The sequence below is a fragment of the Dinoponera quadriceps genome, unplaced genomic scaffold, assembly GCF_001313825.1.
Source record: "Dinoponera quadriceps isolate SergipeBrazil2010 unplaced genomic scaffold, ASM131382v1 scaffold1782, whole genome shotgun sequence".
Classification (NCBI taxonomy): domain Eukaryota; kingdom Metazoa; phylum Arthropoda; class Insecta; order Hymenoptera; family Formicidae; genus Dinoponera; species Dinoponera quadriceps.
Window position 1 is genome coordinate 874980 of NW_014555947.1, and position 24579 is coordinate 899558.

A 24579-nucleotide genomic window follows, 5' to 3' on the forward strand; every position below is an offset into this window, starting at 1 on the left:
GAATAATAGGCAAGGGAAGCAAGGGCGCCGTGAATCCGCAAATAATCGTCGAATTCACCGAATATTAGCTTATGTGTGAATTTTTTCGCAAGAACTTTCGAGATTTTCGAACTTCTCCTTCATTCTTCGGCTTGCTGCTGGCCGGCTATCTCGCGGATTCACGGATCGATGATGATAGTTTTTTTCTTTTTTTCCGAAACATTAAAACTTATAGATCCAACGATCGAATATGCCACTATAATACCGTATTTTAAGAGAGAAAGAGAAAGAGAGAGAGAGAGAACTACTTTCTCTCTCTCTCTCTCTCTCTCTCTCTCTCTCTCTCTCTCTCTCTCTCTCNTCTCTCTCTGGGTCTTTTCTCCATGATTTTCAGTTCGGTCGCTGCGTCCGCAAAGCGCGCGTCGAGATCGTCGGTCCACCCGCGAAATTCCTATATAATATCGCGCCTATTGAGCCCTACCGAAATGATTGAAATCTACCTATAGCCGTGTTTGTCATTGGTAATCGTCATAGTTGAGAGTATACACGATAACCACGCTGGAATCGCCGTTTTTGTCTGCCTGTTTTGTCCGCTCTCCTTTCTCTCATTTTTTCTTTCTTTCTCTCATTTTCTAACCGTGTTCGATTAGAAGAGGCCTTTCTTCTTGTTCTTCTTGTCTTTACCGTCGACAGCCCTGAAAGAAAAATTTCCATATAAAACAGCTGTCCAAATACTATTAAACATAACGTAGACAAATACAGCGTGCGCACGTGTGTCGCCGATAACGAGAGAACAGTTTTTGTAAAATCGTTGGAATGTTATCGCATAACGCGTTCAATCGTATTGTGTCTTCTAATAATCGTAACGCGCGGGCATGTACAAGTCACGAAAGTTCGTCACGGACGAAAGTGCTACGAGGACTGGCTGATGGCAGGGACCGATCCAGACGAAAGATCTGGAGTTTGCTTCGCGATCAGACAAATGTTCTTTCTCTGTTGATCAGCGATAATCAGTTCGAATCATCAAAATGATAATCATACATGCGCGCGTATACGCAATATATCTATCACAATATGCTCTCTAATTTTCTTATGGTGAAATCTCATTCAAAACGAGTAGAACTTCATTAATGAAATGATGGTGAACATATCGTCACTCGAAATCACAAGAGCGGAATGTTTAATTTGAGTTTAGAGAAAAAATTCTTAAACCGTCCAGAGAATATTTCAATCGATCAGGACGAACTTGTTTCTGTGAGACGGTGGGGAGATTCACTCTCCAATTTCGAATCAGAACACTCGACGATTCAGAGTATGAATGAAAATTCACTCGAATTTGAATGACTCGGATGGTACGTTGTTTCCCGCAAGTGGAATTTCACTCGAAGAAATTTAGAGAGAAAATGTATATAATTATATATAATATATATAAAATAATATATATAATATATATATATATATATCTCAGATGTAAAAAATATATAATGTTACACTTGTATTACTTACATCGATAAGAAATTCGTTATTTTCGTCTGATGTAGACCTACTTTTTACAAACGTCGCGAGAAAAATTATCGGATTATCACTCGACGGTGTTTTACTTCGACGCGTATATTATTCTCAGAGAAATGCGAAAGATCGTTCGGAAGCATATTACCGACGCTCAACAAAAATGTCTAAAGCAGCACGCGACTCGCAGCCGGTCACAATATAATCCGTTATTGCGAAATTATTTGCGATTTTGCGAGTATAAAATCTATATCCATGCGAAAAAACCATGCTTCAATCCCATCCTTTGGTCGCCACCAAGGAGCAACAACATGCTAAATCGCAAGTATACCCGAAAAGTTACGTCAAGTCTATCGTGTTTTCGTTCAATTTTGCCTATTAAGCGCTGCTTGCGGTATAACACGTCCGTTTTTCCAGATATCTTTGCGAAATATACGAATACATTTGTATATGTGAGAATGTTTACATAAATATTTGAATTATGCACGCGATATTTGCACTCTCGAAACATTTATGCTGACTGCAGATACATATGCACACTGAGAATGTCGTTAACATATCGCCATTTTAATTTCTCGCAAATGAAAAGACGACGGAAGGTAAAGAGAAATTCGTGAAAATCAACTTGGGAATACCACTCATCTGTTGCAACTGTTTAAACGTAATCATTAATCGCGTTGATTTAAAATTCAACTGTATTTTGCGGCTGAACAATTTGCAATTATTGCGGCAGCGCAAAACATTCCGTTGAGTTATACGTGATGTCGCGAAGAGTGAACTTATTAAAATGACGATATATTATGAAACAGTAAACATTGTACGCACGTGGAGCAAACTATGGCGTAAAAGAAGACGAGGAAAGACTGTGTGCCGCCATTTTTGTGAGTTTTCGCATTTCTTACTTATCTATTTGCTCGTTTCGATTCTTTCTCTCTTTTCTTGCGACATAAATACACACAACTTTCCCTTATTGCTTCGCTTACGCTCCGAATACAAATAAGCTAAAAATCGCATGAGGACTGAAAACGGTTAGTAAATGCTTTAGATAAGCAGTTGGCGTTTATTTTGCAAAAAAAAGAAAAATCGGAATCTTGAAATTAACAATATATAATTGTCTGTGAGTAATTATTAGTAATAGGCGGTTATTATCCTCTACCAAGCTGTCTCTGTTTTTTTTTTCGGTTTTCTTCTTTCTTCCTTTCTCTCAATACTCGAGAATTTTTCACAAAATTCGTAGAATCTTGCTTGAGATAAAACGTCAGATCATGCCTGTGTGAAAAAATTAATTCGAAAAACAATGACAATCGGTCGAACAGTCCTTAATGGCAAGAAATATATTAGGGGAAAAAAGAGAAAAAAAAAACACGTGGTCGAACGAGCATGAGATCGACAGCTTGCTCAGAGTTTACAATGTCTCGATTTTCACTAATTACGCGAGGATACGAAATGGTCATTCGTATAGATCAACCCTTTACCGTATGGTGTTTGGTGTAGAAAATATGATTTTGAAGAATGGACGAGACATATATATATATATATGTCTGCTTTCTTCTTAAGAAATGAAAAGAAAACTCGCAACCGTGCAAACTCGTGAATCTTGTTGTGATTTTGCTCCGTAACAGGGAGCTTAATGAAAAAAAAAAAAAAAAAAANTCTTCGCGATTAATTCCGCGTATGCTTCCAATTCGTTATCGCGCGACACGCAGTCAGTCGAAGAACAGTGAAATCGGAAACGTCGATTTTACGTATCATCCCAGTACAAAATACACAGTTCAGCTAACAGACAAAACGATAAAGCTGCGTTAGCCATTGCTGACATCATCACACACGCATGAGAGGAGGAGAGCTCAGAGACGGATAAAAAGCGGCTTCTTCGTCCCACAAGAATGCGATGTGCTTATTAGTTCAATTGTGATGAATGTAAATAAGAAATAATGCGGCATAGCTCGTGGCACTTTATCGACGAGATAAGCGCAAGGCTGTGACCGATTATGGCACGTGGCGCACGCGGTAAAGGGTTGAGAGGTCCGAGGAGTATGTAAAACGCACGTTTTACATACGGCGAGAGTACAAAAACGACGTTTACGACGAGGTAAAAAAACGACTTTTGTACGCGACTTTCGCTGTGTTGCCCGTGTTACATCGTTATCTCTCTCTCTCTCTCTCTCTCTCTCTCTCTCTCTTTCTCTCTCTCGTTTTATCAAAGTCCGTGCCAAAAATACGTTGCTAAATTGTACATATAAGCTATAATACTCAATACGGTGTGAAATATCGTGTCTACATGTATCTTTTTTTCTCACTGTGATTTATATATCCCGTTTCCTAACGTTGCCACGTCGAGATATTCTACGTGTGTGTTTGTACGTCGTATAACGTCGATATCGGACTGAGTATTGGAAATTTAGGATCGCAGATTGAAGATCGGAATTATCGGGACAAAGCGAATCACGACCGAGATTACTTAATCGCCCGATTTGAATCTCTAATCTGCAATCCTCAATCTCAATTACCCAGCGTAATGCGGGCTTAACGCGACGCGTATTACGGCGAAAAGAAAGTGAAGACGAGAAACGAAGACGAACGCACACGAGAGATTCGCGCGGAACGGGGATATGCGATGAGTCGCGTTTTCCTTCATGGGACGCGCGTCACTCTTCGCTGTGAACTATGAACCGGAGAAACGCGTGACTTCACCGAAGAAATTTGCGTTGTTAAGACAGGGCGTTCTGGAAAAAGAGGCGGGGATAACGAGTGTCGTTCGTACAGGATCAGAGATTGAGAATGTTTACGCTTAATGAGAGAACAAAGCCCGGGACTATCTGTTCTTTGAATTTCCCCGAGCGAGAGTTCCACTCGAGAAGTAAAGTTACAATCACATTACATCACACAAAATTTTCACTCTGAATAATCAATTGAATACTTTGAAGAGTAAAAATCCAACGTACTCCATCGTCTCGCAAGAACAAATTTGTTCTGTTGGATTTTCATTCGTTTTCAATGAGATTTTACTTGGAGAAATTTAAATAGTACAGCTCTCTCTCTTAACTCACATTCTTTCGACTCGTTGAAGAACCCTTCACCGGTTTATAATCTCTAATGTTCTTGTTAGACAATAAGACATCTTTAAATCAAACACGAGGAAAATTTTTAATCCAGAGCAAAACTTTCGTCATTGAATTTGTATCTGTAAAGAGATACTCTAAAAGAACATTCTAAAGCGTTATTTCGTATTCAGTTTCTCAATTCGGCTGTAAACGCCGCACGCTGAATAGTCCTTCAATTTAAAACGACTGAATTGAACGCAAAAGTCGTGAAAGACAGACAACTTTGTTCAGCTGTTCGTCATCGAATCCCGTATCTTTCACGACACTCGTCCCTTATGTACATCGATTCTCTCTCACTCGGCTTTGATTGAACTTTAAGAGGTGTATTGTTACACTTGCATGCAGTCCCGAAATGCATGTGATTCTAACGGAATCGATACCTATAAAAACGAACGAGAAACAATGCGTGAAGTGAGTATGAATACAAAGACGAGACACGATCGATTGTAAAATCGCTGGAATGGATTTACCGCGCCGGATATCGCACATGTGCCGAAACGCGTGAACGCGATATTATCCCTTTCCTTTTCTCTTTTTATGGCGTACGACGGACACTTCTCGTTAGAAATATACAGTCGCTTTGGATTACGATATGTATCGAACTCGGGTTAAACGAGTTGTAACGCACACGTGTCGATGCGAGTGAGTGCCGCCCGTGCGATGTGATGATAGTGTCGGCAACGCGTTCCGTTCTCAAATTACTTCACACAGTCGCGGAATCTGTCCGTCATCACGTCCGACGATCAGATATTGGTACATGTCCAAAAGAATCGGCGAAAAAACAAAATCGCCGAAGATCTGGAACTTGAGGAGAAAGGGTAAAGAATAAAATTCAGACAGGCGGCACTTACTCCCGTCAACAAGCACAAAAGACTCCTTTTTTTTTAACCTTTCCTCAGGCGATCGAGGTCGTGTGTTTGTAACATGCGCTTTCACGTAAAATATTTCTCTCTCTCTCTCTCTCTCTCTCTCTCTCTCTTTCTCTTTTGATCGGCTATTATCTGATTTGATTGTTCTCGATTGATCTCGGAAGGAGACATTTTGATTTTTTCCATTCTCACGCTCGATCCGCTACTCTCTGTTAGGATTTTTCCCGTATCTGAGCGTAGAAGAAAAGACCAAGATCGTCTGAGCGAGGGTTGGAGATCGCGTCAAGAGTGGAAAATTCGCGACCTCGGCGCAGGAGTCTCGCGGGTCCGACAAGTCTATTAGGGGTGCTCAGGATGCTGTATGACAAGCTGTATCTGTGTGGGGCTGTCTTGAGGTGATTTGAAACTGGTGTGACGGCGAAGAAGGCTGCCTATCCCTCGGGACCCCCTCAACGTACTCCCGCCACCGGATCCCTCGGAGGACACCGATCCCGTCCTAGATCAGGAGGACACCGCGATATGGTATACACACAAGAGTGACAAACAGCCGAGCTCCCTTTCTTTCTTTTCGAACGTACGAGAGACCGAGAGCAAAGAGAAAGAAGACTCGCGCGGCACGTGATCGCGGCCTTACGTCTACATGGTGAATCATCCTGGGATCATCATCGGGTCAATGTGAGACACTAACAGTCACCCTGGCGAACCGCCGACGTTCTTGTTCGCGCGATGAAGCGATTGTTTTTCGTCTTGATGGAGTGTGCGACGCGTGTAAACGTCAGCGGTTCGACGCTGAGACGTCGCATTTGGCGCTGAATGGGTCTGCCCGGATTCGTCGAAGTAACGACTGCTGACCGTTTGTACGGACGAGTCGTTTGAAATTATCAACGGAGATTTTCCTCTTTCAATTGCAAATCCGGATAATCTCGTTCAGCGCTAAACGCGCGATGAGAAATATGCTTCGTGGGAGTCGCGTGATGCGTGTGCGAACTATATTCCGTTAATACAAAAATGATTAAAAAAAAACAAAATTCGATTGCGCGCGCGCACATACATACATACACACGAGGATCGACCCGATGGAAAATATCGTGTCGATAATGATTGCTCGATAATTAGTGCAAAAGCTTCATGAAAACTTCGTGAAAGCTTCGTGAAAGCGACCGGGATAGTAAAGGAACGTGAATGATGTCCAAGCGTGAACGGAATATTATAGCGGCACGAACAACTACGAAATTTCACATTAAATCTAAACACGTATTAATGACTACGAGATACAGCGGAGAACGAAGCCCGCACATCGTACAATACGGTACAGGTACGTCGCTCGATCCACTATTTGTGTTCTTTCGGTCACGGATTTCTCTCCTTCGGGAACGCGAGCTCGACTTGTTGACATTTTTATATGGCATCTCTTCCTTGTTCGATAAACGTTAGTACTCTCACGAGCCAAAACGAGGAAATTAAAATTAGTATAAAAATATTGTTCTTTCTTCACCGGAATTTTTCGGTATTATACAAAAACTAAAAAAAAAAATACCGGCATGACTTCGTATATTGGATACAGCATGTGTAAATTTTTTTAATATTAGTATTATATTGTCATAATATCACATACGGAATCATCCGAAACGATACTACTACATCGGTATCAAAACGAAACCTGCAAAAGTTTTCACTTCGGACAATACGACATCGATATATTCGGCGAATGATCTCTGCGACCGAAAGAAAGCACGGTAGTGGGTGGGACACAGACTACAAGAAAGCTGTCATGGAAGCTGCGCCAGACTCTAAATTGCGTTGCGTGGTTTTTACGCCCTTAAACACCGGGGGATGTTCAAACAACTCGAAACCCAGATACTAAATCACACAGCTCCAAGCGATATATATATGTATAGCCGCTTCGTTAATTGCTCGTAATTGTGTTAGCGACTTGTGACGTGAAAAATTAAAATAGGATCAAGCTGAACGAAGACATTTCTCTTCCTTTGTGGAGGAATTTCGTGCGAGAAACAACATATCTTGTTCGAGACACAATAAAGAAAAAAGTAAACAAATAAAAAAAAACGTGTGTGAGAGAGTGCAACAGTGAAAACACAACGATCGAAGGTAATGTATCGCTTTTCTTTTTTCCTTCTATTTTTTTTTTTTTTCATAAGGACTACTTACTCTTTTGAATTTGCTTCTAAACTGCGTCTACGTAATTCTTCAATACTGTGGCCGGTCTGCTGCTCCCAAGCAGTCTTCTCCGCCTCGAACGCCCGTCGCTTCTCCTCCAGCTCTCGCACCTGCTGCTCCAACGAACGCCGCATTTGCTCGTGCCTTCTCTGCAACTATTTCCCCATTCCCCGTTAATATCAAAATTGTTTACACTTTATGTCAATATAAGCGCAAAGAAATTTGAAGAGAAATATCGATCGAGTGAAGAACAGACAAAAAAAAAATACATATCGAGGCGCGGCAACATTTCACTCACATCCGCTTCGGATTCCTTCAGTTTCTGCTTCTTCTCGCGAACCTTCATTTCGAACACCTGCTCCATTTCCGTCTCCATCTTCTTCATTTTGTTATCGTGTTCTCTCTTCTCTTCCTCTAACTGCGCCAACGGGTTCCTGTGAAATATCCCAACGGGGACTCGGTTTAAAACTACAAGCCAATTAAACTCGCCGGTACACGAGGATACAGAGTAACGTGGGAGATCGTATCGGACATCCTCGATACTTATCTAACTCTTGATCAGTGCTCTACTCATGTCTACGAGGTCCCGTTAGCTCTTTGCGGCACGAGAAACTCGACTCTCGACTTGGAATTTCGCAAATAAACAACCTCCAAGTTAGAATCAGAGTTCAATTCAGAGAAGATAACACAGTCGTCTCTATCTACTCAACGATCATAATTAATTAACTGTCTCTCCTGGATTATTGCGGATAATAATTAACAGAGAGTGCTGCAAAAAGATAACGGTAAATTAAAATAACCATCAACTGACGTGGCCAAATTACGCGCGGATAAGTTAATTATCCCCCTCTCCCGCTCCGGATTTATTAAAAAGAAGTATTCGAAATATCCGCCTTTCGTTGCGGAACAATCAATGGAAAAAGAATAACAGCGGAACAGCTATTCCCACAAATAATAGCACGATGGAGCGTGTAACTCGTCAGTTAAATTCCAATAAGGCCGCGATCAGTTAAGGGTTAAACGCCGGAGCCCGGATTTGCATTGAATCCATGCTATGCAAATTACGCCCAATAATTGGTTTCCTATTTCGTTACTATTTCGAACGCGGCAAATAGAATATCGCTCCCGAACTCACGAGAGACTGTTACAAACTCAGATGTTCGATCATGAAATATATATCACCATGTCGTCGCGAAGCGACTACACACAGAAAAAAAAATGGTTGATCTCGTTAAAATTACAGTCATTTTCAACCATGTTCTTTTGTTGTTCCAACGAAAAAATGATATTGTAACAAAACGCGTACGTAGTCATTATCATGTCGACACTATAATAGCATTTACTGCAAAAATTGATTGTAATTGTTTCTCACTCTATTATAATCACTATTTTATAGTCATCATTTCACTATTATGGTTTCACAGTTATAGTCACAAATACCAAACAGGCTTTCTTCTCAGTCTACAGACGCGAGAACGTTCATTGGCGACGTCTCGTCGTTCTTCCGTCATTTCCATGCGATGCAAATCCGAGGCTCTTGTGTAAAAAGTAGGCATGATAAAGTCTATTGAGGTTACAGCAATATATTTACAGGCATTATAGGAAGTATAACGGTAGCTAGCTACGTTTCCTTCCGGCGAGGGAACTACCCAACACAACCAGATACGTACTAACGCCAAAGGACAAACGTGAACATAATAAAAGCGGCAGGCAAACGTAAAAATCGGGTTGCATCTAATGTGTGAGATCTATCTTATCACTTGGTCTGTTTCTAAGGAACGTACAATGATCCGCGTCGACTATTTCTCTCGGAGGCCTCACTGTATATGCATTAGACGCGCGAGCGCTAGATCGCCGGATTAAAAAAAAGAAATAGAAAAAGGAGACGATCTTCTTTAACACGCGAAATTCTTTTTCTCTTTCTTTCTTATCCGACGTAAGGTCAGATATGTAATATCATCGCGCGCAGTGAGCCCTCTCGAAAATTGGATGATCCCGAGAAAAAGTTTTCGAGACTCGACAAGGCTTGTGCACACAAAACCATAGGTACATCCTTTTCAGCCTTATTGAAGGACTTACCACACCGTCATGAAACTGTTCATCACTCCTGGAGGGCACAAACTGACCAATAAGAAATTCACCATTAAAATTCGCACGGGACGACGACGCGCTGTCGAGGTGGCGTGGAGAACAAGAACAAGAGAGAAGAAGCAGCCACCCGGGCAGCGTTCTCGTGTCTAGTCTAAGAATACAGATTATCGCTCGCGAACGAGACAACGCTACTAGCGACAATTCGAACGCGATTCTGTGGGCCTTGGATAACGTTTGCATGCACAACCCTTTTCTTTTCCTCCGCGAAGAATTCCCTCGGGAAAAACCCAGAAAAGAAGTCGCAAAACGACACTGGTGTGGTGGTTGCACAAGCTGCGTTTCTTATATTTTACACAAGTACACACAATCGACTCAAGAACCGGCGAGTTTCCGGCGTCGGTATACACTGGTAGTGAGAATATACTGAAGCTCGAAATAAAACGATCTCAACGCATATACACAGACGAGTGCTCGCTCGAGACACGCTGCGTGCTCAAATCAAACTCAATGAAACAAACAGTCTGGGACTTGCGGCGAGTGCACCGAATAGACAAAGCGAGGCGTGTCGTGATCTTCATCGGACGGACTAAGGAAGATGAATCGTTCCATCATTTAATGCGTCCGATATTGCCGCCACACTGGGGACAGGTGAATTAATCAATTGGCCAACGCATTACACGTCATATCAGGCTAAGTGGCTGTCGGGGACGCGCGTGTATTTTTGGGAGCTTCGAGCCCGCTGCGAGCAAGCGGTTCGGGGAATCTTACGAGATCACGACACGACTGATTCGTCTACTTTCGACGAACTAAGAAGAGGTACATCTATATTCCTCGATAAAATGTTTCTAGCACGATTATGTATCTTTTTCTCTCTCTTTCCCACATAGACGGTAGACGGAACATTTACGAAAAATCGCAAAACTAAATCAAGCGGCATGAGTGGTACTTACTTATTCGAGGCCTTCGTCGGCTTGCCGTCGACACCCAGGCCGGCTAACGTGCGACATCGGAAGTTCTCGTAGTGAACATTGTTCGTCACGTCCTTCAAATCCTGCACGTGCGTCCTCACTACCATGTTTCGAAGGGCTATGAAATCGCAGTGATCCAGATTCTCGACTGCGTGAGAAAAAGAGGAACATGAAGCGGCACAGTCACAATTATCGAACATACTTAAGGATTTAAGCGTTCCAAAAGTTACATTTCCTCGTTGTAACTTGAACAATTCGATCGTTCATGACCAATCAACAGTTATAAAATAGTTTCGGGAATTTTCTTTCCGACGACAATCGACCGGCAATTCGACAACATCGAATGAATTCATACACACCTTCCGCAACTCCCCAGGGATACTTCCTGCCCCGCACTTTCTTGCCGTCGTGCTCAACGACAGTGTTCGCTCCCACAACCGCGAACGGCACTCGGTCCCTCAACACCTTGTGGAGTTTGTTCTCTTCCTCCTCTTCGACCTCCGGAAACTCGTAGATCTTGATCTTGTGTTGTGCGATCTCGTTCAAGATCTGGAAACGCGAATCGAAAGATCAGCGATGTTATCTCTCTCTCTCTCTCTCTCTATTGAAAAACTTTCAACAAGTCATGCCTGTTTCTTGAAGTGCGCGCACTCATCCGGCGTCATAGTGTCCGCTTTGGCGATAACGGGTATGATGTTGACTTTGTCGTGGAGGCGCTGCATAAACTCCACATCAAGTGGCTTCAGTCCGTGGCCCGCAGGCGCGACGAAATAGAGACAGCAGTGCACTCGACTATCTGGAATCTGCCGTCTCGTTACGCGGGACTCCGCGTTGAGAAATTCCTCGTACTTCGACTCGATGTAGTCGATGACCGGCACCCAACTGGAAGAGAGAGAAAATCAGAGAGATATCGTCGACTAATTTATATTTATTTATTTATTAACGATATATTGTTAATTAATTATATTATTGAAGACGCGAGGAACTTGGAAGAATTCATTTTCTCTTTGTACGTAATTACCAGTTGCTGTTGTCGACAGCGTCGCCGAATCCGGGAGTGTCGACTACTGTGAGTGTGAGGTTGACGCCGTTCTCCTTCAGCAGCACTTTGCTGGTTTCCACGGCGACCGTCTTCTTCACCCTGTGGCTGGGTCCGGGGTATTCGGCGCTATTGTATATATCCGCCAGGAACATGGAGTTGATCAAGGTGGACTTGCCGAGCCCCGACTCCCCTAGATGAAATTTTCAATCTCACTTTATTATCCAACTTTCTACGAGTAAAACTTCATACCGAGAAAATTAGAGAATATGTACAAATAATAGGCTTGTTTTTTTTGGCTGAACTGTCGGTTGCCAGCACTTTTTGCCATTAGAGTAAAACAATATTATGATCTAGCGTTGAAAGAAAAAAACGAATAAAGTGCCGATGCAACAATAGTTGAAAAGAACACAGACCTAACATTTCGTACATCATCGAAGATATCGCGCGAAACAATTTTTCGAATACGAATATACGCTTCGTTGTAAGTCCGTCCCATAGACATTCATCTTTCTCTTGAGAGTGAGAGAGAGAAAGAGAGAGAGAGATCCAATTCGCCGAGACACTACAATCCTCTCAAAGCGAAATAGCCATAGACGCGTTCCACCTCTTCCAAAGGCAACGATCATTAATCTCAGTCGGAGTGTTCACGGTCCAAGTATTTACGGAGTATTTACAACATTTCTGGGATATCCTGAAGAGGGATATACACGAAACGAGAGGGAGAGACCGATGCAGATCCGGCGAGATAAGTCGAAGACGACGACCCGCGCGTCGTCCACTGACCGAAACCGCTGAGCGAAATGAAATGAAACGCGCAGTGATGCGAGAGTACCATGACCTCTTAATGCGCGAACCTTGAACCAGGCGAAGTGCCGCGCCTACGCCACCAAGGGTAAGCAGCAGTAGCACTTGGATTGCTCTATTTACGGAGGAACGGCTCCGTTTATACGCGAAGCTAATAATAGCTGGGCGTGCACAGACTGTGCTCTCAAATTTCCCCCCAGACCCAATGACACTCTTTTACACTCCGCGTGTGCATAGCACGTCGGCGGGCAGGCTTGCGCGTTTAAAATCGTACGGCCGCACTGTCGGCGGTTTAGCCAGCATTTTTATCAACAAGCTTCTCGAACGAGCAGCCGGTCAAATTCCTCAAACGTCTCTGCCTCTCTCTCTCTCTCTCTCTCTCTCATGACGTCGTGTTTGAAATTGCAATTATAAGATTATGTTTCAAATGAGATTTTACTCGGAGAAATTTAGATGATACTTTACACGACAGTTTCGTACGAGGTAGAAAATAAAAATATTGAATTGGACGAATTCGTTATACTTATTCCCACATTAAATAGCCCTCAGTCGCGGCCGTTCTACTCCTCTTAAGGAAACCGGCCGGCCGGCAATAAATTCGAGAGCAACGGGGACGCGTGCGCGACAATGAATGATTTATGGTCTTTTTCAATCGGCCGAGTCACAAAGTTACTCTACATGCGGGACGCGTTATCGCCGCGCAAATTGGCCGGGGGATGTGATGCCGTCCATTTGCATAAATAACGCAAGGTCGACGTAGAATGAGTAGACAGATGGTCGGAGATTCCGCGAAGGTCGGGCATCGAGAGAGATGGCACGGATGGATGCCGCGGCGAAGGAGCGAGCAACCCCGGGGGGCGTTCGCGGTCTAACCGCGTGAGAACCGCTGAACGTTCGGCGACAGCCTTGATCCAGCTGCGGGAGGAGGACTCAGCACGTGCTCGGCAGATGGAAAGAAGGTTCGCGAGATGATATTCCCGACGAAATGGAAATACCGGCCGCGGAGGAGAAACGGATCCCTTTGTCCTCGGGATACGCTACTCGCTTCAAGTCGCGAGACAGACGGTCGTTGTTCTTCCGGCCGCATAATGGCCACTAAGCGCGCCCAGGCTCCGTAAACGGATCGCGTTTCCCGCTGCGAGCTCGATGATGCACAGCTCGGCGCGTCCGGGTGCACTTTGCCGGAAAATCGCAACACACTCATCGATCCCGACGCGACGGCGTTACTTTAAACCGTTGACTCATCGTGTTGACTCGCGTCTCTGTGTTACGTTTCTTTCCGGTTTTATTATATAAAAGGCGCGCGCGAGAGTCCTTACGACACTCACTCATTCGTTGTAAATTCCATCGATTACATCGTACCGCACGGACTCCCCCGTATTTCTATTCTCTACTCTCGAAATTTCTCGGGCCGATATCTCATAAGAAAAACAGAGCGACAGCCGACTGTCACGAGAACGAATTCACCCTGATCGATCGAAACGTTCACTCCTGCGGAGTCAGAATCCGCTCTAAGCTTAAGTCAAACATTTGCAACTTCAGGTATGGGAGCAATTTAGCTGTCAAAAATGGCGAGGAAAATTAATTTCATTTTTAATCTCTCTATTTCGAGTGACAGTATTCTCACTATCACTTCGAATGAAAATACTTCCATTTTGCACTCGTTCGGAGTAAGGTTCCACTGCAAGAAATTCCGAGAATGAAACAAACCGACAGAGGTGATAATCACGACGATACCGACCTACGACCATGAGTGTAAACTCGAAGCCCTTCTTCACGGCCTTCCTGTAGACCTGGTTAGGTAGATTGGCGAAGCCAACGTAGCCGTCAAGTTCTTTAGGCTTGGTGGGTGGTGTGGGTCGCGAATGATGCAGCAGACTAGTCTCCTTGTTGCTGTCTTCCTTGGAAGTGGTCCGAGCGGACTCGCGTCTATTGCTATCCTCGGAAGCGTCGTTCGGGATCGTTGCCGCGGACGGCAACCGTGGCTTCGCGTTCGACCCTAGGCCGACCGAAGGCGTCACGGCGCTGCTGGAGTAACCAGATGAGGCTGACGAGGGTGGCGTCGGCGCTGTGTTCGGCGACGTGAGACTACCCGTCGTGAAACTCGCCGACGACGATGTGTTCGTGGCTGAATTCGGGGCCTGCGACGGTGGCTGTGGTGGCGGCACCGACGGCACCGACGGCGACGAGATTATCGACGCGCCGTCGCCTTTGAAGAACAGCTCGCGCTTCGCCTGGATCTGAAGGAGAAACGGTAAGAGACGTGAGAAAGTGCATCGAATATCGCATTGTATTTGAAACGTCAAATTCGAACAAAGTACACGTTTTCTCGTCTAAATAAATCAATTCAGCGTAATGAAACGTTGATAAATATTTGGTTCTTGTGTTCCGTCTTTTATAAATTACCTTACTTATTTATATATTCACTTATATTAACGGGAAGAGACCGTTCCCTTCAATACAAATATTTGCAATTTTAAAATAAATTGCATAAAGAAAATTACATTACACATCCAGTGCACACTCTGGAATGTGACACTTGGACGATAGTTGTAACACCGAGTGCCACTGCAACGAGGGGAATAAACGCGAAGGAAATGGAAACTATCGCGTCCATTTCGAAAGCGGAAGCTTCGCGGTCTCCTTCTCACGCGAGAGGCACCGACGTGGAATCGTTTCGCGACTGCATTTCGCAATTTCAAGGTTTAAACGCGCCCAGGCGTTCCGGAGATCGGCTGAATTACTCCGTACTACATAATAATAGTAAGTGTACGCGCGATTCCACGCGTTACTTCGACCGTAACGGTCGTATACACGCCGGAGACGCGTAAACTCGGCGAGCGAGAGAGAGAGAGAGAGAGAGAGAACACCCTCTCAGCGATAAAATCATATCGCGCGATCGATATTGCATGCCGGCCTCGTGGCTTCTGCTACCGCAGTGTCTTCTTATGCGCTTCCGGCCGGAAGTGATCAAAGTGCAAAACATCGACCGTTACACGATGGACAGCCGAGTTTGCTGATATCCGCAGAGAAAAGGCTGTTAAAAACATTTGCTTTTTCCTCAGACAGAGGACGACGCTCCGCATTCTTCGAACGGCGAGGGTTTCTAAAATACTGGTGTCAATTCCGGGGTTGTCCAGGTATCTCGGATACCCGGAAATCTCGGAATCTTATGAGCGTCACTATCGGTGATTCAATGATATTTCTCAAATTACTCGAAGTACATACTACTCGGATATTCGAGTGGATCTTCCTTTCGAGTACCTGGGTACTATCTCTGAAATTCTTGGAGTGGAATTTCATCGAAGACAAGTGAAAAGTGGCAGTATTTTCACTTGCGCGGTAATGAAAATACTAGCACTCGAAATCGCGAGAGTCAACGTTTCGCTCAAGTTTTACCCGCTCGGTGCAGTTTTCGCTGAAGCACGGAGTCAGCGGAGTTCTATCCCAACAAAGGCGATAACCCCCGTGTTTGAGCCTAAATGGCGATCGTTTAACGTTGAGACGTAGAAGGTGCGCCAGAAGGCACCGTGATACACACCACGTGTCCCGTTACACTCGGACGCTCGTCGTGGAATACGAATGAATCAGGTAATCCGAATGCACACACGCGGCGATACTCGTAAACTCGTGCGTAAGGTCAAGGCGGAACAAAGACCGTTCTCGAAGTGTCATGAAGAATGACGAAGAGTCATCCGTCGTCTCGATGAGATAAATTTCGTTAATAAACCCTCATGAATCGTCAATCTAATAATACATCCACGAGAGACGCTTTTCGGCCAACGTTTGTTCCTTATCGGACTGTTATCAGTTTGGATAAGATTACACTTTATCAGGAAACATCTACGCTGAGACAGTTCTTCTTCATCGAGATATACCAACGAGGCTCATACGTTTCTCACATTTTAGCGTACGGATCGATAATTTCAATTGATGCGGAAATTAATGACACGTGTCGCTTATCGATTCATCTTTGACCTTTTGCGGAACTTCCTCTCTAGTACTGCTCGGGAAGTTGCAGATTCATAATTTCAAGTAAATTTGAAGAGAGTCCGAGAGAGATCTTCGCCTTCGAGCGAAGAAAATTCTTTGCTTATCGAGCGCTTCGTTCCCAAGTCGTTTCGCCGAGTCAACGAACGAACGATTGCGCTTTAAAAGCATTTCACGCGCGCAACGCGGGATAAACGGCGGTCGCTGCAAATGGAGTAGTGTAGCATGCAGCAGCTTAAAGTGCACACAGCTTTGTTGCAACGTTCGCATGCCGGATAAATCCCCGACGGTAAAGTTGGTTCCTTCGACTCGTCGCCGTTCGAAATACTTGAAAAAGCGATACGACATCGCGGAAGAAGAAAAAGGAGAACGAGAATGTAAAATGTCGCTTCGTATATTCGATGACGAGGTGATAGCGGACTATTTTGTGCCAAAATTTCTTCGTTTCGTCATTTTAGACTGTAGTTCCAAAATTTACTACCAGCGCTGAAAATCTATGGTTTATGTCGCGTACACTATACGCACACTATAGATCTTTCAGTATCGGTAGTGAATATTGGAACGCAGCCATACAGAGTATTGTGTCAATATGAAATATTGTAACAAATAATATTTTGATAACTGAATACCTATCCAATCTCACGGATATCACCCAGGTATAAATAAAGGATTTCGCGTCTCCTTTCCTCGAAGGACTGCTGCGCGTTCGCGGCACCACCGTCGCTACCAATCGCATTTTACACCAGTCTGTTCGCTTTGACATTTAGGTTCGATCATCGACTTGTACGGCCATTCCGAAGGGATGAGGGAAGAAGAGCGTCGGACCGCTTTGTGTACAACACGTCGCTCATGGTTGTTTTTACCACGGTGAGACAGAAACGATGACACAGTGCACCAGGAGTCGCCTCTCCCCTGGGAGGGTGGCGACTGCGAGTTTATACCGGCGCTTCGCATTCACAAAGTGAGTCTCTGGGAACACAGGGGACCGGCGAGTGCAGCAGAAACCGGTCCACCACGCAAGACTGCATCGCGGTGCAGCATCATATAAGTACACACATACACACGTATATTCCGGGGATATAAAGTCACACTGTGACGACTCGGCGAGTGCGCTTCTTTCTCGTAACCGCTGCCGTGTGTGTATCGAGCGCGCAAAAAAGAAATGAGAGAAACAGAGGGGAAGAGCAGAAACGACGACCCGGCGGTTTCGCGGTGGATACACTCAAAAACATTCCGCCGCGAAAAGACGGAACAGAGGGTACACTCGATATTTTTTCTCTCGTGTTTTTACTCCGAAAGCGCGTTCTGACCGTAAAATTTCCAGCTCGAAAAATACCGCCATCTGCGAAGGAGCGCGATAACGAAGATTCTGTTCGAGAATATGCGCGTTCGCACGACTCGATAAGGCTGACCAATCGAGATCTCAGCTAACGAAAATCTCTCTCACGGAGAAGCGTATTATTATTTGCCAGACAGCAATCCCCCATTGGAATCTCTACGATCTATTATCTCTTCATTCCTGTGTCAACATTGTACAGTTGAAAATCACAACTGGCTATCTGGAAAGTTCCAACAGCGAAATTGTGAAAAGTATGCTAAAGACTCACTCCGGTCTGTTCCCTCCATCGTACTCCGCTAGACGAGATAAAAACCTCGGATGCACCCTTCTTCCGTGAAACGAGGGGTTTTCACCTTTTCACTTTTATATGAAACCTTCTTCCTGTCAGTGTCCCGCATTCAAGCGTCATCATTATCTTTACCCTCGCTCCTGACTTGCGACCCACAAAGCATCCCCCTCGTGACCCAACTTCGACTCCCAGGCTTGGGAACCCCTGTCGTAGGTCAATACTCTCTCTCGGCGAGGTTCACCACCACCACCACCTCTACTACTACCAGTACTAGAGGCGAGTCACCGTAGTAGTGAGTCGATTAAATCGATTCCGTGGAAAATGCATCCGCGGTCGGAACGAGAGAGGAAGTAGGAAAGAGGGAGGGGGAGGCGGTGAACAACGCTTTTGTCTCACTAAGCTCTCCTGTCGCCCTGAGCTTGAGCATCGCCTCGCTCGATTCCTCTCATCTTCTCCCGGAGTCTTTGCCGAGATCACTCTCGATGAATATCCGCCGGCGAATGAACTTTCACCTTAACAACCGCGTCATGTTCGTGCCGCGGCACGTGCTCGTTCCGTTTTTAATAATCGAGAAAGATACATGCAATGTTTTCAACTGAGATTCTTTCGCGCAAAGTGTCGTGGGAAAAGAAATGAAACAATGACGACTAGAATTCTCCTTCGACAAGTCGCCCGCTGAGTATGCCGGAGCGGAATCTTCAACGGAGTTTAAATAAATGAGCCATTTTAGCGGTACAATCGTTCCAAACTCTCATAAAAAAAAAAAACGGCACGAAACATCGAACAAGGAAACGATAAATCGTTGATATTCTGGCTAACAAAGGTTTCCCGATTTGTTATTTTTAACGGCACGGTCGCTATACAATACGAGTATATGTATAAATAAATCGAACACGTAAGTCATGCTAATTGCTATAAATGAGACTAAACACGTGAGCGAATGAAGAGTGTGATAAATGATATCTTAACATCTATTTTTAACGTTGAACACTGATACACGATGATATCACCAGTCTAAATTATAATACGTCATACCTGGATTATATCATTAAAAGCAGCGATCTCTATCAAAATATTATTTCTAACGTTTTGTTTCAAGCATAGGTACTCTTCCTTGAGTTTAATTAAAACTATAAAAATAAACGAAACTAACTGAAATTAAAAATAAATGAAGTACGATTAAAAACAGCCGAGTAAATGTTCAAGTATTTCGAAATTTCGTGTTAATGTTATGCAACGTGAGTAAACAGATTTAAATAACGTGTTAGAATGAAGTTTTCCACAAATACATGTGACATGCTATTTCGAGTAAGAAAGGTAACTTTAACTGACAAAAGTATTGAAATGATCGAATACACGGACAAAGAGGGCAAAATTGGTTCATTCGCGTTCTGTCAGCGTCGCATATAATGAATCGAATTGCGACTCGACGGTGGCCCAGATTTATGGCATCGAGCGTTTATTCCCGTACGAACACGCGTTGAATTCTTTATGACCGCCGTGTCGGGAAAGAGAGAAGCACGGGGATGATCGCGGGCGCGTAGCGGTAATCGACGCAAATGACGAGCTCGTGTAATGAAGCCTAAGTTGCCGCAAATAAGACAATAAATCCGTCTTTTCCGCTTCCGCGTCGCGTGCTCTCGTACTCTACGTCCAGCCAGGAAGTTCCGTGCGAAGCAAGCTTTACGAGCGAGGTCGTGCAAATTTGTGACGCGTGGAATTCGCCAAGTACGCCACCTTTACGTCGTTTCGCGCGACGTACTTTCGCGGGTAACCTTCGGAAAATTAACGCTGAAACGACTGACCGAAACGCTCTAGCACTTCAATTGGGATCGATCGTGAAGTCTGATGATGTTTCGTGAACACATCCGATACGTGCTGATCGTAAAAGAATCACGAGAGGTCGAAATAGGTGTATTTACACGTCGCATCGACGAAAAATTTGTTCTTTTTTACAACAAGAAGCGGCTGTGCGATTTCGCGGCGTTTAACGAACGACGAGCTCGATGAGAACGATCAATATGACGAGGGGAATCGGCGCGGTAATTTTGCGATTAATAAAAGGCACTTAGGAGGGCATACACAGTCCGCGTGGATCGAATCGTCGGCGGCCTCATTAATATTAAAACGAGCGGCGAACTCGAGAGGAAGTCGTTCGCTGGAATTTTATGAGTGCACTTATTATGCAGGCGGACCTACATTCGCTTTACTCGAGTAATCTCTGTACTGGGTGAGATCTATGGAGAATCCCTTCAACGCGTCGAAATGACGCGCTTCTTCGGGAAAATCGGAAGAGGAGAAGATGTCGTCTCATCGCGTCCTCTGTGCCCGATGTGATAACATGACATGTGTCCCGTATCCAACGGAAGTGGTTTATCAATTTAGTAATGAATAGCGCCCGAGAGCTTTCCCGACGAAACAGGTCGCGAGCACCGTCGTGTTGCGAAAAAAAGAATGAGGATAGAGAGAATCTGTCATCTTAGTTGAAGAAATAAAGTGACAGGGAAGTAGCGCAAGTGAAAGAGTATAACTCTGTAAAAGCAAGGGATAAAAAATCGAATACGCAGCGCAAGAAAACAAAGATGAGAGGAGCAACTTGTTATCTTAAAACAAGGGGTACGAAGGATTCCCGCTAGTTTGGGGGAGCAGGATCGAATCCGCGATTCAACGAAGCGGCGCGCGGCGGTGGTAACAAATCTACTTTTACGTGATCGGAATTGGTTTAGCGCCGCGGGGAGTGCGCAGAATGCATTCTAGACGGAAAATAGTTCGCTAGACAACCTGACAATACGCCACTTCTTCGACGGCACAATGTGCCGATTGCGCAATTCAACGGTGCGCGTTCAACATACCCGCTCGCCTTTAAGACACGTTAGCAAGTCGTTTGCTCGCACGCACACACACGTGCACATGTCCTCGACCTGGGCGAGAACGGTCCTCGTTAATTAGCGTGCCCTTTCGGAAAGGGCGACGCGAAATTCTACGACGGAGCCGCCTACGTGTAGCTGTCGCCGTCACATGCAATTCCGTTCAATTATCCCGTCGCGTCGTTCCGACGCGGCAATCCACACATAGCACGAGCTTTGTGGTAACGGGTCACTCGCCGGTAAACGCAATTAAATCGACTTTTAATCGCCATAAATTAACTTCTAACTTTTCATTATGCTGGTAAAATTAGTTGCCGTTCTCGAGCCAAGGAATTACCGCCGTAAAAAACGATGGAAAAATATATATTCGCGAGTAACGTGCGCATCGTACGTATTTCATATTTATTATCAATTTATTCGTCAAACCGTTGCAATTAACTGATTGAAATTTAGTTGCAATGCAGAGTCTGTTTCTAATTGAATAAAATGCAGTAGGCCGATACCAATGTACATCATTTTACCTCAATCCCAGAGTATAACTAAAAATATCAAATTGTACGTATAAATTGTAACATATCACGAATTACAATTCCATACGCGCCAGCACACTTGTAAGGCGAGTGATCGCGGCGGCATGTAGCAAGCATAAAAAGCACTCGTCGACGTAAAATGCGCTCGGTGTCGAGCGTAAAAACGTCGCGTTTGTTCCGCCGAGAACAAAGTCGGATTGTGGGCGATAGTAGAAAGAGGGAAAAAGAGAGAGAAAAAATTTATAACTTGTCCGGATATCGGCAGGTTTGAATAGCATGATTGTTCGGGCCGCGGTTAAGTATATACATATATCTCTCTTTCTCTCTCGTGCAAGTAATCGCGTCAGGATATCATCGTTTTTGGCTCACAAAAATGTGTCAGAGCGATTAGCCCTCACGGTCGCGAGAGCTCGTCGACATCCTCTCTCTCTCCTCGACGAGGGGACGAACGCTTCGACGACGCTTTTATCATCGTGCGTGCCCTCGCGCCTCGTTAAAATTGCCCCTCGCTTATTCTTGTCCCCGGCAATTTCTCTTTCTTTCTTTTCCTCTTTTTCGCTGAACGAACCAATCATTCTCGTGACTGATAACTCTCCACGGACGTACTCGGGAGAGCGTTCCGTAACTTTTTCACAATTGTACATGTTTCATGGTTATGGTCCATAGACTTGTCTACACAGCAGTGTGATGTGTATTGACCAAGGGATGCACGGTCAAAGAGATCTCGTTTTTTAATCAAAACATATAACATTCATTTGTTTAAAAATACAATCAATCCAGTATGCGCCATTTTGTTCGACAACCTCTCCCGTAGCTACATGATTCCGCGCGGTCATAGAAAGTGTTGGAATTCTGAGCGAACAACTGATTAGAAAATGGAATCAACCTTTGCACCAAAACCCAATACACAGATGAATCCGATCTCTCCCTCAAATATCGCGTGTCCGATTCTCTCGTTAATCTTCGAAGCTCCCAAGATGGACAGAGCGCGATTGTGCCAGTTTCCAGTCTTTCTCACGATACAAATACGGAACGCGTACACGCGCGGTGAATCAGCGGCGCAGCTATAAGCCGCTTTGCGCTGCGCTAACAGTGTATCTTTCTCCTCTCTCTCTTTCTTCCCCTTTCCTATGCATGACTCACAAATTACGGTGTATTTTTCGATTGTATGCTGACGCACCGAGGGTTAAACCCTCGACTTGGCACCCCTCCCCTGGAGCGAGGCGCCGAATCGCCCCTCGGTCCGAAAGGCGATCGCGAGGGCGGGCCCTACCATTCCTTCGCCATATTTTCTGTTCGCGACAGCGGTTCTCAAGTCGAGTTCATCTTGCGATCTATGCAATTTCGAATTTTAATTCCGTCAAATTCTCACGTTATTCTATATTTGACGGTCTAATTGTTAGAAAAAAAAATCATCACTCACTCTTACACCGACCCCGACAATGACCACGGTCAGATAACATATTGATACAAAAATTCTGCCGGGTACGAGAGACCTTTCGAAACTCTCTGCGTGGGAGTATTCTATCCGTACACATTCTTTTAGTCTACGCTCAGTTTTCAATGGCAAATTTACTATCGGAAGTAAAGCGGACGAGCCGCAAGGTATCCCTAGTCACAAACCCGTAATATCGCAAGATAACCCCGGTATCTCACGGTACACGTGTACCCTTTCTTCGTATCCAATAGTCGCGCTTCTGAAAGAGTTTCGCACAGCCGAGCATATCGTAAAACTAAATATATAGAACACTAATAGTTATGTAACAGTTACGTGTCCTATTACTTGGAATTATAATTTTTTTAACTCTATTATATATGATAATTTTGCCATTTATATGGATGACTCGCTAAAATTTGAACTAATTGACTATTTACCGGCAGAATAAGAGACGATTATCTACGATGATCGTCGATTATGTTAATTGGAATTTGGAGAAAGTTGCTATCCTTGACTATGAGTCAAGATGGGCGGATACAGGCGAGTTGAATATACAACATACCAAAATTAGGACAAGCCGAATGACGGGTAATTACATATCATATGCGGAACCCTAAGTCGCGCTTACCGAGATGGATTCTCCGTTCGCCTTCTCCCCGTCCAGTATCCTCTGTCTCAGGGCGAGCCTGTCCAGGCTGGCGAGCCTATAGCTGCCGCCGGCTTCGCGATCTCTGCTGAGCCGCTCAGCGGTGCCGCCGCCGCCGCCGGCACCGCCGTTTGAACCGGCGTTGAAGCTCGATGTATACTTGGGCAGGGTCGGCGGCGGCACCTGACGCGCCTTCTCGCGGTTCAGCATCGTGCTGCTACTGTACAGGAAGGACGAGTTGTTCTGCAGACCGGCGGTACGACCGGACGGCGAGACGCCCGACGACGCCACCGAGGACGCCGACGACGACGACGAGGACGACTTGATGCCGTTGCTCTGCGCGCCGCCCACGGTCCCGTTCTGCTGGTTCTCCGTCGACATATCTCCGCCGAGGGACGGGAATTTCGGTTCACGACGCGCGATCACGACGACGACAACGACGACGCTCGCTCACACTCTCCTCTGACGCCGGGCGGGGACCGCCACGGATTCGAAAGGGGGCTTGTTCAACCCTTGAACCGAAAGATCGAAGAGGGTGTTTAATACGTTCGCTACCGTTCGTATCGCGCACGTGTACTACTGGACACAGATTTACGGCAGATTCTGGCTTGCAACGGTGTGTACTCTCGAGGTCAAGTTAGTTTTCCGAAATGCGATTTTCTTGCAAAAATTACGCGGCATTCGTTTGTCTACGATTTGTCCATAAAAAAAAATTATTGTTATCCACCTTGTAAAAAAAGTTATAACTGAATAAAACAATTGAACAAATTTGGACATCAGTATTTTGTGTCTTTATAATTTTTCTTGCAGTGTATATATTCGTATTCATACAACAGTTATCGGCTGATCCGAGAAAACGATGTAGACAACAGACAATCGTATAATAAGCGCGAACATCGCGAGACGTCGCGTCAGACCCGAAAATTCCCGGTATAT

The 24579-nt window shown here is 44.8% G+C and overlaps 1 protein-coding gene across 12 annotated transcripts in view; it reads right to left on the reverse strand.

Annotated features, from left to right (window-relative positions):
- Positions 1-318: 318 nt before the first annotated feature.
- Positions 319-24579, reverse strand: part of LOC106746040 (septin-7) — a 32075-nt gene continuing 7814 nt past the window's right edge. For 6 of the 12 annotated variants that reach the window (XM_014622171.1, XM_014622173.1, XM_014622172.1 and 3 more), the window contains 10 exons: positions 23626-24155; positions 14286-14784; positions 11720-11930; positions 11328-11580; positions 11058-11247; positions 10681-10846; positions 9719-9760; positions 7938-8073; positions 7631-7794; positions 3148-5957 (listed from right to left, as the gene is read on the reverse strand). In XM_014622171.1, coding sequence (XP_014477657.1) covers positions 5801-5957; positions 7631-7794; positions 7938-8073; positions 9719-9760; positions 10681-10846; positions 11058-11247; positions 11328-11580; positions 11720-11930; positions 14286-14784; positions 23626-24024 — 2217 coding nt within the window. In that variant the 5' untranslated portion in view covers positions 24025-24155 and the 3' untranslated portion in view covers positions 3148-5800. Of the gene's footprint in view, positions 675-3147; positions 5958-7630; positions 7795-7937; positions 8074-9718; positions 9761-10680; positions 10847-11057; positions 11248-11327; positions 11581-11719; positions 11931-14285; positions 14785-23625; positions 24156-24579 lie in introns of those variants that run through there. The other 6 variants (XM_014622179.1, XM_014622178.1, XM_014622174.1 and 3 more) reach the window with 5 other exon arrangements.